The sequence below is a fragment of the Oncorhynchus mykiss genome, chromosome 6 (assembly GCF_057628025.1).
Source record: "Oncorhynchus mykiss isolate SJ-2025 chromosome 6, ASM5762802v1, whole genome shotgun sequence".
NCBI lineage: Eukaryota > Metazoa > Chordata > Actinopteri > Salmoniformes > Salmonidae > Oncorhynchus > Oncorhynchus mykiss.
In genome coordinates, this window is record NC_143027.1 from 43,025,794 (window position 1) to 43,040,656 (window position 14,863).

At 42.8% G+C, this 14,863-nt stretch overlaps 1 protein-coding gene and 1 pseudogene across 4 annotated transcripts in view; one reads left to right on the top strand and one right to left on the bottom strand.

Annotated features, from left to right (window-relative positions):
- kcnt1b (potassium sodium-activated channel subfamily T member 1b) overlaps positions 1-14,863 on the bottom strand; it is an 81,295-nt gene that overhangs the window by 12,154 nt on the left and 54,278 nt on the right. For all 3 annotated transcript variants that reach the window (XM_021606568.3, XM_090237965.1, XM_090237966.1), the window contains 7 exons: positions 11,245-11,350; positions 10,695-10,867; positions 3,361-3,432; positions 2,926-3,060; positions 1,946-2,057; positions 1,578-1,679; positions 1,012-1,095 (listed from right to left, as the gene is read on the bottom strand). In XM_021606568.3, coding sequence (XP_021462243.2) covers positions 1,012-1,095; positions 1,578-1,679; positions 1,946-2,057; positions 2,926-3,060; positions 3,361-3,432; positions 10,695-10,867; positions 11,245-11,350 — 784 coding nt within the window. The remainder of the gene's footprint in view (positions 1-1,011; positions 1,096-1,577; positions 1,680-1,945; positions 2,058-2,925; positions 3,061-3,360; positions 3,433-10,694; positions 10,868-11,244; positions 11,351-14,863) is intronic.
- LOC149982861 (zinc finger BED domain-containing protein 4-like) lies at positions 7,588-9,618 on the top strand (annotated as a pseudogene). The gene is made up of 3 exons (XR_016496929.1): positions 7,588-7,601; positions 8,301-8,476; positions 8,633-9,618. The product of XR_016496929.1 is annotated as a zinc finger BED domain-containing protein 4-like (transcript).

Here is a 14,863-nt window from a genome sequence, read left to right on the forward strand (position 1 = left end):
CAAGGAGGCCAACAAACCTGACTTAGTTACACCAGCTCTGTCAGGCGGAATGGGCCAAAATTCACCCAACTTATTGTGGGAAGCTTGTAGAAGGCTACCCGAAACATTTGACCCAAGTTAAACAATTTAAAGGCAATACTACCAAATACTAATTGAGTGCATGTAAACTTCTGACCCACTGGGACTGTGATGAAAGAAATAAAAGCTGAAATAAATAACTCTCCTATTATTCTGACATTTCACATTCTTAAAATAAAGTGGTGTTCCTAACTGACCTAAGACAATGACTTTTTACTCGGATTAAATGTCAGGAATTGTGCAAAACTGAGTTTAAATGTATTTGGCTAAGGTGTATGTAAACTTCCGACTGCAACTGACCTGTTGTTGCTTTAAAAAAATATATATATTCTTGACTCTATTTCATACATTTGATATTGAACTCTGCATTGCTGAGGAAGAGCTTGTAAGTAAGCATTTCCTGGTATAGTTTACACCTGTGCATGTGACAAATCAACTTGGATTTCATTTGAAACACACACACACCCAAAACAGGTGTGCTGGAAATGTTTATGTTTGTGCTTTTCTAATAACCAACTTCTGTGTTCATGCAAGTGACTGATTGAACGTGCCTGGGATAAATCCTCACTGTAGTATCTGCAATTTGGCAGTACACCCAGACCCTTGTTTGAAGAACGATATCTCACTTTCAAGGTCTCAGCTTGGAGAGAATAAGCCTTGTGAGATATTGGTCTCCCACATTCATGAACCAGTATTGGTCGGTCACATGAATGAAGCAAACATTAATGCTGAATTAATTATGAATAATGAATATGCTAAATCATGCAAATATTACTTTTTGTGTAAGTATATAAGAGAACTAACGGGACTGTACATGGTGCATTTTGTTGGTTGGAACCTCTCCAGCATGCTGATAATAAAGAATGATTCATTTAAGATTGACTTGGAGTGTCCCTGTGTAAGAATTTCCACGACACAGATATCCATACTTACTGCACATAGGTAACCAGATCCTGGTGTGGTATCCAGGCCTAGTAAAAGTCTTGCTATGGGAATCATATAGTCCTTTACAAATGACTGTAAAAAAGCAAGAGAATGTATAAACAAACAGGAGGAACCAGAGGCTGAAAACACACTCAGGTCTAGTTCCAAAGAAAACACTATTGAGGAGAGGTGAGAAACTACTGAATGATCATTGCGCCCAAAAATACTTTAGCTCTCCCTCTCTCTCCCTTCAAAGACAATATCAGTTGATTTTCTCAGTAAGGACTGGAGTAAGATTACATCATAAGCTCCACACACCCCTGTGAACAGAGTATTCCCTCGAGACACGGATCTAATATCAGTTCTGCGGTTCTCCACCTAATGGTTAAGGGTTAGGATTTAGAGAAGTTAAGATGATCATAGCCTAAGGGAGTGACTCAGTGATCAAACAGTCCACTCTGCTGGCTGAGATAAGGTGAGGCTTCCTAGCTACGTCTCAAATGGGACCCTGGTCAAAAGTAGCGCAGTCTATAGGGAATAGGGTACTATTATTTTGATTACATCTGGTAACCCACCTGGTAGAGCAGCGTATCCAGCATACTGATACTGAACACTCTGCCTGCAGCGAACGGCAGGCGGAACATGAAGGCCAAGTTGGAACCCTTATCGCGCTCTATCTGTAGGGGCGAGAGGGAAGGGGAGGGAGAGAGTGCGGGGGGAGGGAGCAGAGGGAGAGTGGGGGTGAGGAGAAGAGGGAGGGGAAAGAGTTAGGAGAGAGAAAGAGAGTGCATGTGAAATGTCACCAGCTGGCTTGCTAACCCAGCCCCAGGGCTCTATATATTCATGTCTGAGTCTGTATAAGAGTGCACCTCCCACACGACACCTGCTGAAGCCTGAGATCTAAAGATGGAGGAGTGGCATGCCCCTGAACTGCTCTGCTCACCTTCTCTAGCTTGGAGAGAGCCAGGGAGTAGCAATCCTTAGCCCTGAACTGCATAAACCTCATGTTGGAGGGGTGGGTCAGCTCGGTGATGATACTGAGACTGGGGAACAGCCTGGACAAAATGGAGAGAGAGAAAGAGATAGAGGTGGAGGAGAGGGGGGGGGGGATGAGGGAGGAAGGGAGAGAGAGTGGTAAGGAGTGGGTGGGAAGAGGGGATGGAGGGAAGAGAGGATGAGGGAGGGAGGGTGAGAAGGAGGGGATGGAGGGAGGGAGAGAAATAGAGAGTGAGGGAAGAGGGGGGGAAGCAAGAGGGAAAGAGAGAGAGGGAGGAGGGAAGGAGAGAGAAATAGAGAGAGAGAGGGGACAGAGATTAAATGCTTTGGGCTCATGGGTAGGACCAAGCTGGCAGTGATGCATAGTTTACATTTTAGGATGTTGAAGAAGAAAACCTTGCAGAGGTTTTCTACCCTGATAGATGCTGTTTAATATAGTTTCACCCAGGGTTTTAATAACTGAGACTTTTCAGGGAAAAGCAACTACAGTGGGTTGCAAAAGTATTCACGCCCCTTGGCAATTTTTCCTATTTTGTTGCCTTACAACCTCAAAATAAAATGAATTTTTGGGAGGTTTGTATCATTTTTTTTAACCTTTATTTAACTAGGCAAGTCAGTTAAGAACAAATTCTTATTTTCAATGATGGCCTAGGAAGAGTGGGTTAACTGCCTGTTCAGGGGCAGAACAACAGATTTTTACCTTGTCAGCTCGGGGATTTGAACTTGCAACCTTCTAGATTCTAGGAATAGTTTTTTTGTCTGTTCCATGCTTGCAAAACAAATGTCCCTCTTGGATAATACAATTGTTGTTCATAATAATGCTTTACTAGACTACAAGTAGTCCACACAATAGTTTACTCAAAATGGAGAGCTAAAACTCTGTGTGCAGTCGTAATTTAACATGGGAGAATGCCTCCCATACCATACCTGAACATGGTCTGTACGTTGACGATAGTCTTGGCATCTGCCATATAGTCCTCCTCAGCACTCATGGTGCTCTCCTTGTCCACCACCACCAGGTTATCAGCATAGATGATGCCACACTGTAGCAGATTGTCCAGGCTGCCACAGAGAGAGCAAAACACAAAATAACGCATAATGAAAATCTGCCACAAAGAGAACCCAACACACCATATTATGATATTCATGACTTTGAAATTTAGCAGCCTATAAAAGAGGCACGTGTAATTGATTTCACTTGATAATTGTAAATCCCTGGGATGTAATAAAATGGTACGTCATGGAATGATATGTGCTTTATTGTTGCCTGTCCGTGTGTGACGTCATTTGAATAGAGAAGAGTAATTGTAATTCTGCGAGGAAGGGCATTATGTTTATAATGATTGAGTAATGAACACCTACTTATCTATGGTTCCGCCCATGAAGTAGACCATTGGGAAACAGCAGATGGCTTCTAGGAAGTGGTTGTCAGGCCTGCAAACAGGAAAACACATATCAATAGGGACAGCAACCACACATAGATTAAATGCAGGTAACTGCCAAAAATAAAGTAAAGGAAACACCAACATAAAGTGTCTTAATAGGGCATTGGGGCACCACGAGCCACCAGAACAGCTTCAATTAGACTTGCCATAAATTATACAAGTGTCTGGAACTCTATTGGAGGGATGCAACACAGTTCTTTCACAAGAAACTCCATAATTTTGGATTTTTTTAGATGCTAATCACCATATCAATTCAAAGATGAAAAAGCCTGGAAGGAGGAGAGATGACTAGAAACGAGTCGGTTGACCGTTTACGTGTGGATTAATTGTCAGAGTAGAGGACCTTGTGCATTTCAGGTAAAATATAAACTTAATGTTTATAACCCAGGACAAATTAGCTAGCAACAGCAAGCTAGCTAAATAGGACAAATTAGCTAGCAAGTGCAAGCTAGCTAAATTGCCATACGTTTAATTATTTTCGACCTGTCCCCAAATTAATGTAATTGGTTCAGAGTTTGTTTTGATATTTTAACCTGCGTGTCGTGATCACGCTTGGTGAGGGGGGACTAAATAAATGTATGCACGATTACGCAAATGCGCAGCCGGTTTGGGTTCCGTGTAAGTGTGATGTTAATTGCTTACCTCAGGAACCACACTTGTGTGGAAGCACCTGCTTTCAATATATGTTATATCCCTCATTTACGCGTTTCCTTTATTTTGGCAGTTACCTGAACATACAAGTGGGAATTTAGACAATTAGAAACCACAGCGAATCATAGCAAATCAATTTGCCTTTGGCTGTGCATTGAATTGCATAATGCCCTAAAATGCGTATGTAACAAACATGCATTATGTTAACTGTTTGCTCACTGGATTACAAAATACTGCTTCCTCATAATTACTCAGGATATATGCAATATGGCCAATTAGATTGTTGCCATGATAACCCCTCATACAGTAGGCAGCTTTTAATTAAGTGGCACTTGGCTAGATAAACAGACAGTGTTAGTCTCTCTGCTTCAGACTCCTCCTACCTATCGTTCCGATTTGGTCCTGCCGTACATACCTACACGTACGCTGCGGTTTTGTGTCTTTGGAGTCATTAATAGGTGAAGACTTATTTTATCACATCAATTCTCTGTAATTATTATTACGTGATTAAACTAATCATGTCAATTTAATTAACTAGGAAGTCGGGGCACCACCGAAAATCTTCAGATTGCAAAGTTATAATTTTCCGAATATAATTCTTCAGATATTTTAATATCTGATCAATTAGTCTTCTATTAATGAATTATTCTTTACCTCACGTCATTCTCATCTGAACGTCGTAAATGGTTGGTTATCTGCACGAACCCAGCCTTTACTATAAATCATCCATACACCAATTGGCTTAATCATTTATTTACTGACTAATAATCAGAGAAATGCATAAACAAACAAACAGTAGATATTAGTTACTAACAAATGATAGGGAAGATTCCCTAGTGGTCTAAGCCGATATGACGGCTTGGTGGACAAAGGGAAGTGGGTGTGGACTGAGAAAGAAGCGGGAAAGACAAAAGGGATCACTACACACAGTTGATAATTATATTAATTGAAATGCTAATCCTTTGCACATGAACGCTCACTCATTCGGGATTAATTGCAATCAATATATATCTATGCCCATGTGTCATTGTGATCTTCTCTGTTGGAATCCGGTCCGTCTGCTGGAGAGTCCATCAGAGTTTCGCTTGCTCTCTTTCTTGTTACCTTGAAGATCAAAGTCTTTCGTGGTTAGAATGGTTACTTCAGAGTACCATTCAGAAATGTTCTCCTAGAATAGAGGTTTCGGCAGTTGTCTGTATTCTCGTCCCAGGTTTACATAATTTCTAGCTGCAGACTAGTAATTAGTATCTAAGATTTGCTCTTATTCTGTAGGGATCGATAGTCTCAGAGTTTAACCATTTCCAGCTATGTAGCCAATGCTCTACGTGGTATGGTTAGGAATTCAATAACTATTCGCAATCACAGCTCGCGCTGTGGGTTTGCTCAGTCTTGATACTCAAACCTGTGCCACCTTAGCTTACACCGAGGTATGCGTGGTCTAAACTATTCGCAATCACAGCTCACGCTGTGGGTTTGCTTAGTCTTAAGATAATTTTCTTAGGAGGGGCTTTTATTCGTAACAGTAGAAGAGGCGGTTCCATGACGCCTGATCATGTCTGTGTTCACGGGGGCGGGCCAATGACTTAGTTAAACTTTAAAGGGAATACAATTCTCTCACATTAAAGGTTTAACATCACATCATTTCACAAATAGTTAATCTTTACTCATTCATTTTATACAATAATTAGATGCAAGCCTCATAACTGAGGAACCAGTATAAACAGAGTTAGGGTAATGTGGCTGTATTGTCTTTCATGAGGTCACAAACATGAAACAAAACGGACCGGGTCGTAGCTGGCTTCTCCACCGACCGTTTACACATTCTCCAAAATATGGATATTGTTCAATTCTGGAATGTAGTATAATTTGGCGGGAGTTCCTTTGTTCTACTGTGAAACTCTCTCTCTCTCTCTCCATACTGCATGGCCAGGAATTTACGACCTGAGATAACAAAACCTGGGTGTAGGAGAGAGTGAGAAGCCACGATCTATATCCAGAAAGGGCCACGTCATGACAACGGTCACAAGACGCAGGCCTCCTTATTGTCCCTAGAATTTCTAAGCAAACAGCTGGAGGCAGGGCTTTCTCCTATAGAGCTCCAATTTTATGGAATGGTCTGCCTATCCATGTGAGGGACGCAGACTCGGTCTCGACCTTAAAGTCGTTATCGAAGACTCATCTCCTCAGTAGGTCCTGTGACTGAGTAGTCTGGCCCAGGGGTGTGAAGGTGAATGGAAAGGCCTGGAGCGACGAACCACCCTTGCTGTCTCTGCCTGGCCGGTTCCCCTCTCTCCACTGGGATTCTCTGCCTCTAACCCTATTACGGGGGCTGAGTCGCTGGCTTACTGGTGCTCTTCCATGCCGTTCCTAGGAGGGGTGCGTCACTTGAGTGGTTTGAGTCACAGATGTGATCTTCCTGTTTGGGTTGGCAACCCCCTCGGGTTCGTGCCGTGGGCTATACTCGGTCTGGTCTCTGGGTAGTAAGTTGGTGGTTGAAGATATCCCTCTAGTGGTGTGGGGGCCGTGCTTTGGCAAAGTGGGTGGGGTTATATCCTGCCTGGTTGGCCCTGTCCGGGGGTATAGTCAGACAGGGCCACAGTGTCTCCCGACCCCTCCTGTCTCAGTCTCCAGTAATTATGCTGCAATAGTTTACGTGTCGGGGGGCTAGGGTCAGTCTTATATCTGGAGTATCTCTCCTGTCTTATTCGGTGTCCTGTGTGAATTTAAGTATGCTCCCTCTAATTCTCTCTCTTTGAGGACCTGAGCCCTAGGACCATGCCTCAGCACTACCTGGCCTGATGACTCCTTGCTGTCCCCAGTCCACCTGGTCGTGCTGCTGCTCCAGTTTCAACTGTTCTGCCTGTGGCTATGGAACCCTGACCTGTTCACCGGAATTGCTACCTTGTCCAGGACCTGCTGTTTTCGACTCTCTACCACACCTGCTGTCTCTAACTCTGAATGATCGGCTATGAAAAGCCAACTGACATTTACTCCTGAGGTGCTGACCTGTTGCACCCTCTACAACCACAGTGATTATTACTATTTGACCCTGCTGGTCATCTATGAATGTTTGAACATCTTGGTCATGTACTGTTATAATCTCTACCCGGCAAAGACAAAAGAGGACTGGCCGCCCCTCAGAGCCGGGTTCCTCTCTAGGTTTCTTCCTAGGTCCCTGCCTTTCTAGGGAGTTTTTCCTAGCCACCGTGCTTCTACATCTGCATTGCTTGCTGTTTGGGGTTTTAGGCTGGGTTTCTGTATAGCACTTTGTGACATCGGCTGATGTAAAAAGGGCTTTATAAATCAATTTGATTGATTGATATTACCATAGACTAGGCCTGGGCGATAAATCAATTATTATCGAGGTAATTACTTCCCTCAATAACGATATAAAAACGTTTAGAATCATTTTCGAAAATGTCAATATAGAATAATTAGGTGCAGCAGTCCATTTGACCTCTGACACAGCAGGAACGTGTGGAGAAGTGACAATATGCACGTGGAGAGGTATACGCCCACTAAAAACCACTTAGCACCTCGAGTGATGGAGTAGCCACTATTACCCACGAAAAATGAGTGATGTAGGCGAAAACAGTGGCAGTGATAGCCATGGAGAAGGAGCAGCTTCCAACAAAGAAATGATTGATGAAAAAGGTTAAACTGTTTAAGTTATTTGGAAGTGGTTTGGCTTTTTGAAGTCTGGCAAAGAGCAGAGCAATGTTCGGTGCAAATTGTGCCATAGACAGGTGGCTACCAAGTCTGGTAATACGACAAATCTTTTTCACCATATGAAGCAAAATCACTCTTTGGAACATGCAGAAAGTTGAGTTTGCGCCACGGTATTGATAAACGCCCCTCAAGCACCAGCCAATTTAGGGATGTTTGCCCGAAGCAGTAAACACTGACAGTGTTTATGCCCTAACGAGCAAACATTGAAAAGACACAGACATCACAAATGCTATTATGCACGCTACCAATTAGCACAATCGAAAAGCAAGGTTTCAAGAGAATTATCAATTTAATTGACCCCAGGTACGTGCTCCCTGGCCGCAAACATTTCTCACACCGCACTGCCTAAACTCTACGCCTAGTGTAGGGAAAAAGTTGAGGAACAGCTCAAGACAGATTCTGCTACTACTACCAATCTGTGGTCTAGTCGCACATCAGAGCCTTATATTAGCCTCACTACCTACGATATTGACAAAGACTGGAATCATCATACTTTCCCGACTACCACACGGGTGAAGCTATAGCAGAGGGGCTCTTTGACGCTCTCGCCTCCTGGGGACAGATAGTGGTGCGAACGTGGTGAAGGCAGCTCAAATCAACAAATGGACCCAACTGCAATGCTTTGGACATTGTCTGCACTTGGCCATTGGTAAGTAACCTTGTCAATTGTGTATATTGAAGTGATTGGTTAGACGAAACTAAATGTGCATTTTTTTTCATTAACTGATTAAGTTAAATATTACATTTGTACATAACTAAAGGGATTATTGTGATTGAACATTTTATTAAAATCTCTTGATTTCTCTTAGAGTGGGTAAAGATAAACGGGTGGATCAGGCAATTGGAGTATGCAAGAAAGTGGTAGGTGCCTTTTCCTATTCGTGGAGAAAGCAGAGAGACCTGGCAGTTGCTCAAAAAGAACACAACCTACCCCAGCACAAGTTGGTGACAGAGTCACCTACCAGGTGGGGATCACGTCAAAAGATGGTTCAAAGAGTACTGGAGCAGAAGAAAGCCATTTCACAGGTCTTGTCCAGTGACAAGAAGACCTGGCACTTAGCTCCCACCTATACAGATATAGATGTTCTTGAGTCCATCAACCAGGCATTGACCCCACTCCTAGAATTCACAGATGCTCTGTCTGGTGAGTCTTATCTGAAGCCAGTACCACACCTGTTCAATACAGCGGTCATGAAACCTGATGGTGAAACAGAGCTCACACAAACCACTAAAACGATAGTCATGGACTATCTGAATGAGAAATATGATGACCTCCTGGACTTATCCTAGTTGGTCGACCCTCGGTTTAAAAACACATTACATCAAAGAGAAGGTGGACCACATAAAAGCAAGAGCTGTCTCAGAGATGGTCAATGAGGGACTTGAAAACACAAGCCCAGCACAGGGAGACATTGCTGCTGCTGCTTCACCACAACTGCCAGCTAAAAAGAGAAAGTCACTGGGCAGTTTTTTCAAAAAGCCATGCTCCACCACCGCAGGTCTTACTGAAATCCAGCTGATAGAAAAGGAATTCAGCTGTTACCTTCCAGTCTCCTGATGCCGAAACCAATCCACTGGACTGGTGGAAGATCTACCCCAAAAAAACATTCCCAAAGTCAGCCACCTGGGAAAGCGCTAACTGCGCATTCCTGTGACCAGCTCCCCCTCAGAGCGTGTTTTTAGCACAGGTGGCAACACAGTGACCTACCATAGGGCAGCTTTAAAGCCAGAGACCGTAGACAGACTTGTCTTTCTTGCTTGTAACACAACAACCCCAACTGTGATGTGCCATTAGGCTAACAGTTATAATACATAGACTTGCACTATTTGTTCGTTTTTATTTTATTTCTTGTTCATAACTTGTTTAGGGTTTATAGCTTTAAAAAAGTGGAGTTAATGTTATTTGTGAGTTCTTCTACTTCTGACAATAAATAAGAAACATTAAAGCCTTGTTCAGGCAGGCTTGAGTCTGAAGCAAAAATGACCCTTTTAAGCATTATTTGATTAATATCGTGATAATTATCGTTATCGAATGAAAAATATATACATCATGATAATTTATTTGCCATATCGCCCAGCCCTACCATAGACTGTATGTTATTACAGAGCAACATGGCTCTCTGTTTATCTACACAAATAAAACTTCGCTGGAGAGTCTTTTGAAGTTATTGTAATGAAATCCCTACTGAATTATTAGTGGCAAAAACATAATACACTTACATGCGCACACACACACGCACACGCGCACACACCTGAGTGCTCCCCAGCGCTCCATTAATCCAACAGAGGCACTGCCAGCAATGAATAATGCAGAAATCATTTCTCAACCTGCGTCACTAAAGTTAACCCCAGGCTACTGCTATATAATAACCTCTCTCTCGCTTGGTAACACTTTCTTTTGAAGCTACCATCGGTGTGTAATATATTTTACTGCTATAATTAAGCAATAAGGCCTGAGGAGGTGTGGTACAGCATATGGCCAATATACCACAGCTGGAGTGCCTGGACGCAGCCCTTAGTCATGGTGTATTGGCCATATATCACAAACCCCCGAGGGTATGTTTTGTCATAAGGTCTGATACACCACGGCTTTCAGCCAATCAGCATTCAAGGCTCGACCCACGAGGTTTATAAGTAGTTTACCAACTGAATGTAATGCAATATGAAAAGAACATACAGTATATATAAGCAGGAATACTATGTTATGCATTTATAAAGGCTTTTATAAGATTGCATAAGTCATTACCAATGCTTACAGTCTTAAAATGCACTTTGAGTGTCCTATAAAGCACTATAAATACATTATAAACAGGTCGTTTTTCAAGGATGTGTTAGCTAAAACCCTTATAAAGAAGCAGAGTTATTTCTTACGGGTAGTCTAGTAGCAGTACAATAGGGTTGAGCTCTTTTCTGGGGCGGTAGTAAGCACGTAGAGGGACGATGAAGTTATAAAGGCCGTTCCCTGCCGTCTCCGCGGATACTATGATCAGCTTGTTCTTAAAACCATAGGCCTTGGCATCCTCAAAACTGTTGTGTCTGCAACCCTGGATATGAAAATGAAAAAACATGTTTTTTAATTATGTTTAAAAGGTTGTTAATGTTTGTCATGTATGTCAGTTTTATTGGATAAATCTTAAGGCAACTTTTGTTTCCATAAACAAACTATTCCATAAACTATTGTGTTGGCAATATACAATTATATGTTTCTGCTCTATTCTATTATTCAAGGCTACAAAGACTAATTATATTATTCATACAGTCAACATAACAAAGAGGAGCCATACAATTGTTTAGACACAGCACAACAGGATACAATGTAATTGTTTACTGTTCTTGGAATAGGATTATGTGGCTTAACAAGAGAATAAAACCACGTTTGTTTTTGCACAACAGGCCTCCTCATGTACTTGTCTCTACTCACCTTGTCCAGCCGAAGGCAGCAGAATGAGGCTTTCTGAGGTAGGAGATGGCACAGGGTTGGAGAGCTGCCAATGTATGGGGAGTTGGGAGGGTATCCTTTCACAAAGCTGAGGTAAAATAACAGCAAAAACACACATGTAGAGAAAGGCTTGAGAAGAAGCAATAGACTAGAAACTTTAGCAACAAGGCAATCGATTGAATAATCAAATCAATTTGTATTCGTCACATGCCTCGTAAACAACTTGGTGCATCCATACTGCTTTTACTGCTGGAGTCTTTGAAACATGCTTGTGCCTTCCTCTGACGTCGCCTAGTATAGAGGTCCTGGATGGCAGGGAGCTCGGCCCCAGTGGTAAACTGGGCCGTACGCTCTACCCTCTGTAGGTGTCCAAACTTTTGAATGGTACTGTATATACAGTGCCTTGCGAAAGTATTCAGCCCCCTTGAACTTTGCGAACTTTTGCCACATTTCAGGCTTCAAACATAAAGATATAAAACTGTATTTTTTTGTGAAGAATCAACAACGAGTGGGACACAATCATGAAGTGGAATGACATTTATTGGATATTTCAAACTTTTTTAACAAATCAAAAACTGAAAAATTGGGCGTGCAAAATTATTCAGCCCCTTTACTTTCAGTGCAGCAAACTCTCTCCAGAAGTTCAGTGAGGATCTCTGAATGATCCAATGTTGACCTAAATGACTAATGATGATAAATACAATCCACCTGTGTGTAATCAAGTCTCCGTATAAATGCACCTGCACTGTGATAGTCTCAGAGGTCCGTCAAAAGCGCAGAGAGCATCATGAAGAACAAGGAACACACCAGGCAGGTCCGAGATACTGTTGTGAAGAAGTTTAAAGCCGGATTTGGATACAAACATATTTCCCAAGCTTTAGACATCCCAAGGAGCACTGTGCAAGCGATAATATTGAAATGGAAGGAGTATCAGACCACTGCAAATCTACCAAGACCTGGCCGTCCCTCTAAACTTTCAGCTCATACAAGGAGAAGACTGATCAGAGATGCAGCCAAGAGGCCCATGATCACTCTGGATGAACTGCAGAGATCTACAGCTGAGGTGGGAGACTCTGTCCATAGGACAACAATCAGTTGTATATTGCACAAATCTGGCCTTTATGGAAGAGTCGCAAGAAGAAAGCCATTTCTTAAAGATATCCATAAAAAGTGTTGTTTAAAGTTTGCCACAAGCCACCTGGGAGACACACCAAACATGTGGAAGAAGGTGCTCTGGTCAGATGAAACCAAAATTGAACTTTTTGGCAACAATGCAAAACGTTATGTTTGGCGTAAAAGCAACACAGCTGAACACACCATCCCCACTGTCAAACATGGTGGTGGCAGCATCATGGTTTGGGCCTGCTTTTCTTCAGCAGGGACAGGGAAGATGGTTAAAATTGATGGGAAGATGGATGGAGCCAAATACAGGACCATTCTGGAAGAAAACCTGATGGAGTCTACAAAAAAACTGAGACTGGGACGGAGATTTGTCTTCCAACAAGACAATGATCCAAAACATAAAGCAAAATCTACAATGGAATGGTTCAAAAATAAACATATCCAGGTGTTAGAATGGCCAAGTCAAAGTCCAGACCTGAATCCAATCGAGAATCTGTGGAAAGAACTGAAAACTGCTGTTCACAAATGCTCTCCATCCAACCTCACTGAGCTCGAGCTGTTTTGCAAGGAGGAATGGGAAAAAATTCAGTCTCTCGATGTGCAAAACTGATAGAGACATACCCCAAGCGACTTACAGCTGTAATCGCAGCAAAAGGTGGCGCTACAAAGTATTAACTTAAGGGGGCTGAATAATTTTGCACGCCCAATTTTTCAGTTTTTGATTTGTTAAAAAAGTTTGAAATATCCAATAAATGTCGTTCCACTTCATGATTGTGTCCCACTTGTTGTTGATTCTTCACAAAAAAATACAGTTTTATATGTTTATGTTTGAAGCCTGAAATGTGGCAAAAGGTCGCAAAGTTCAAGGGGGCCGAATACTTTCGCAAGGCACTGTATATTCAAAGCTTTGCTGTATTGAAGGCTAGCACAGAGGAGTGATGGATTGCTACATACAGTATTGACTGAGTGAGTGCATCCTTTTTCCAAAGGCTTGTCTATCACATGGCCACGCAGGGGCACTGTAGAACAAAAAGCTCAATTTTAGTCTCATCTGACCAGAGTACCTTCTTCCATATGTTTGGGGAGTCTCCCACTTGCCTTTTGGTTAACACCAAATGTGTTTGCTTATTTTTTTTCTTTAAGCAATGGCTTTTTTCTGGCCACTCCTCCGTAAAGCCCAGCTCTGTGGAGTGTATGGCTTAAAGTGGTCCTATGGATAGATACTCGAGTCTCCGCCGTGGAGCTTTGCAACTCCTTCAGGGTTATCTTTGGTCTCTTTGTTGCCGCTCTGGTTAATGCCCTCCTTGCCTGGTCCGTGAGTTTTGCTGGGCAGCCCTCTCTTGGCAGGTTATCTGTGGTGACATATTCTTTCCGTTTTTTAATAATGGATTTAATGGTGCTCCGTGGGATGTTCAAAGTTTCAGATATTTTTTTGTAGCCCAACCCTGATCTGTACTTCTCCACAACTTTGTCCCTGACCTGTTTGGAGAGCTCCTTGGTCTTCATAGTGCCGCTTGCTTGGTGGTGCCCTTGCTTAGTAGTGTTGCAGACTCTGGGGCCTTTCAGAACAGGTGTAAATATACACATACTTAGATCATGTGACAGATCATGTGACACTTAAATAAAGTCCACCTGTGTGCAATCTAACAAATTATGTGATTTCTGAAGGTAATTGGTTGCACCCGATCTTATTTAGGGGCTTCATCGCTATATATATATATATATTGGTGTATGAATTTTGACTATTTTGTGTATGTCCATTACATGAAATCCAAATAAAAAAGCTATTTAAATTACAGATTGTAATGCAACAAAGTAGGAAAAATGCCAAGGGGGGTGAATACTTTTGCAAGGCTAAGTGACCGTTGAGAGGGGGAAATGCCCATAGGGGGAGTAGCAGGGAGCAGGTAGCTGACTAGTGATGGCTGTTCAGCAGCCTGATGGTCTAAGGGTAGAAACTATTGGCCAGTCTTCCAGTTTTTGTCATGATGCTTCTGTACTGCCCACGTATGAGTGATTGAAGCGGGGAGAACAGGGCATGGCTTGGGTGGCTGGGTTCCCTGATGATATTCTTGGCTTTCCTGCGACACCTGGTATTGCAGGGGTCCTGTAGGGCAGGCAGTGTGCACCCAATGGTGGGTTTGGCTGCGCGTATCACCCTCTGAAGCACCTTGCGGTGCGCGGTGGTGAAGTTGCCATACCAGGCTGTGATGCAGCCCAACAGTATGCTCTCAAAGGTGCTCCTGTAGAACAGTCCCGTCTCTCTCTTATTCTCCATCTCTCTCTTTTCCAGGCAGCAGTACATCCAGCACCACGCAAAGCATGGAAGCTAAACATGCACCATGCATGGAAGGCAGAGAGCATAAAAGAGCCTGGAGGCTAGGAGAGGCTAAATCATGTCTTGCTCTGCGAGAGGAGAGCGTGTCGTGGCCAAGACTGCCTTAAACTGCTGTGTGCTGAGTTGGGTTGTATGGGCTGA